Source organism: Oryzias melastigma, linkage group LG20, assembly GCF_002922805.2.
Source record: "Oryzias melastigma strain HK-1 linkage group LG20, ASM292280v2, whole genome shotgun sequence".
NCBI lineage: Eukaryota > Metazoa > Chordata > Actinopteri > Beloniformes > Adrianichthyidae > Oryzias > Oryzias melastigma.
In genome coordinates this window covers 4792149-4794526 of record NC_050531.1, presented here as the reverse complement: position 1 = coordinate 4794526, position 2378 = coordinate 4792149, and the positions used below count along the sequence as shown (strand labels likewise).

Below are 2378 nucleotides of genomic sequence, written 5' to 3'. Positions count from 1 at the left end.
TGATTTTTAATGTACATAATGTTTTTTTTTTTGCTCTTCCACTTCCTTTTTGTTTTTATACAAGAATATATTTCAAAATTAAACTATTAAAAAGATCAAAACAGACTTTTAAATCTTTATGGCCCCAATTTGGCTCCATAGAAACTGATACTTCTTTAAAAGGACAAATAAATTGGACTTTCAGACATTACTGACGTTAAAACCTTTCTTATTTTTGGCTTAAAGAGAGACTAACTTGGTTGTGTGAGGAGGCTTTGTGAACTATGCTGCTTTAGTTTTAAATGAGCTTCAACCTGGAAGTTAAAGGATGTCAATCAAAAAGAGTCTAAACAAAAAGTTGTTTGGTGAAAACAAATATTTTTAATATTAAATTATATTATTAGCAGTTCAGTATTTTCTCTTTACAAGAATTTAATTCATGTAAACTGAAAAAGATTATAAAATTCATTTTATGTCAAATTAATTATATTATTGCTCCAAAAATATTTGATTTGTTTCCTTAATTCTCTCAGTTCCTATAGTTAACATTTTTTCTTTCTTTGTTTTTGCAGTTTTATGCTCCATGGTGCGGCTACTGTAAAAAGTTGGAGCCCATCTGGCACGAAGTGGGGGCGGAGCTAAGGAGCTCTGGGTCGCCGGTGCGCGTGGGAAAGATGGACGCCACTGCTTACTCGGGTGAGGAAATGACCCCATTTTACAACTTCCTAAATGTTTCACTGAAAAGTATTTAAGTAAATTGTCTATTCTTGTTTATGTTGGTTCTGCTGATCATTTAAATGATTTTTCATAAAAGGTTTTGATTATTCTTAAGCTCTGTATCGATGTACCGATTAAATACTTTGATTCAAACCAAATTTTCATCGATTTTCACTATTTTAAGTCTCTTATTTATCTTTTTTTTCAGTAAAAAAACATTTTTCTATATTTATTTTTTGCTGCAGGAATGGCGTCGGAGTTTGGCGTCCGTGGTTACCCCACCATCAAACTGTGAGTGTTTAACTTTATAAGAGCGGAGCGGTTAGACTTTGTAACCGTTAACACTAAAAACGCCATTCGGTCCAGTTTCTTACAGACCAAAACCCAACGAGAGCTGCAAAGTCCGACCTCATCCTTCTAGATACTCTGTTTTTGTGGCCAATAAGAAATTGAAGATTTTTAAAAAGTACACACATACATATATATGTATATATCAATTCAAACTTTTTATACTTTTTATAGCAGCTTTTCAAAATAAAATAAAAGCTGCTGTAAAAAGTATAAAAAGTTTCTATTGTCATACATATATATATTTTTATACATATATATATGTATATAAATGACAATTATAGTATAAAAAGTTTGAATTGTCATATATTGCAGCTCTTATTTTATTTTGAAAAGCTGCTGTATAAAAGTATTAAAAAAAGTTTGAATTTTTATATATGTATACTTTTTTAAAATTATTATTTTAAAAAAATCTTTTCAAAATAAAATACATCCTGAGTTTGGGATCCTCCTGCTGGAGCAGATTTACTAGAATAAAAAATGCAAGAAAGCCACTTTAACCAAGACATTTTCTATCATTATGACTATGGTTGGGCTCCGATTGGGTTTTATACGGTTCCGGTGCCAAAGCAGTTCTTTGGTTTCGGTTCCTATTTTGTACCTATTTCGGTATTTCAGTAATAAAAAAAGATGCCTAAATCTTCTCAAATCAACACATTTTCATTCCCAAGTCGTCACATATTGTCGCATGGTTAAGACCTCAGCATCAAAACTTGACATTTTGGTTGTCGTTGTTTTATATATATATATATATAACCACCTCCCTAAAACATAATCATGCAACAGAAACAGAAATGTCAAGCAAAATAAAAATGTTACATTTTACCTCATTCACACTTTTTGAAAAAGTTTATAAAAGTAAGTTTAATTGTATTATTTTTTTATTTTCTCTAACAAAGAAATAGATTTAAGAGTACAGTGTAGATTATTCCAAAGTTTTGGCCCTCTGTACTTTACTGTATTTTGATTGATGGTAGTTCTACCATCATCATCGTCTCACTTGGGTGTGTCTGGATGACAGCCGCTTCCATGGTGTTTCTGTGTCTCTGTGAGTGAGTTTGAAGGCTGTCCCGCATTAACTCAAGAGGGAGAAAAATAGGAGATTTTTTTATTATTTATTATCTTGATGAAAATAAGTAAAATATCACAGTTCAGAAGACCCGAGCAGGCTGCTCTCGCTCCCTACAGCGGCTGTCTGTCTGCCGGCGTATTGAGTATTTGAATAATTTTTTCTCCTGCTTTGCTGCAGAAAATTAGAACTTTCTCTAATAATAATAAAGCCCTCTGACAGTAGTTTAAACCTTGTATAATCATTTGTCTGTTAAATCTAAAAG

General features: G+C 31.7%; 1 protein-coding gene across 1 annotated transcript in view; it reads left to right on the top strand.

Annotated features, from left to right (window-relative positions):
- Positions 1–2378, top strand: part of tmx3b (thioredoxin related transmembrane protein 3b) — a 56168-nt gene that overhangs the window by 3104 nt on the left and 50686 nt on the right. Inside the window, exons 4-5 of the mRNA XM_024280412.2 lie at positions 552–675; positions 942–987. Coding sequence (XP_024136180.1) covers positions 552–675; positions 942–987 — 170 coding nt within the window. The remainder of the gene's footprint in view (positions 1–551; positions 676–941; positions 988–2378) is intronic.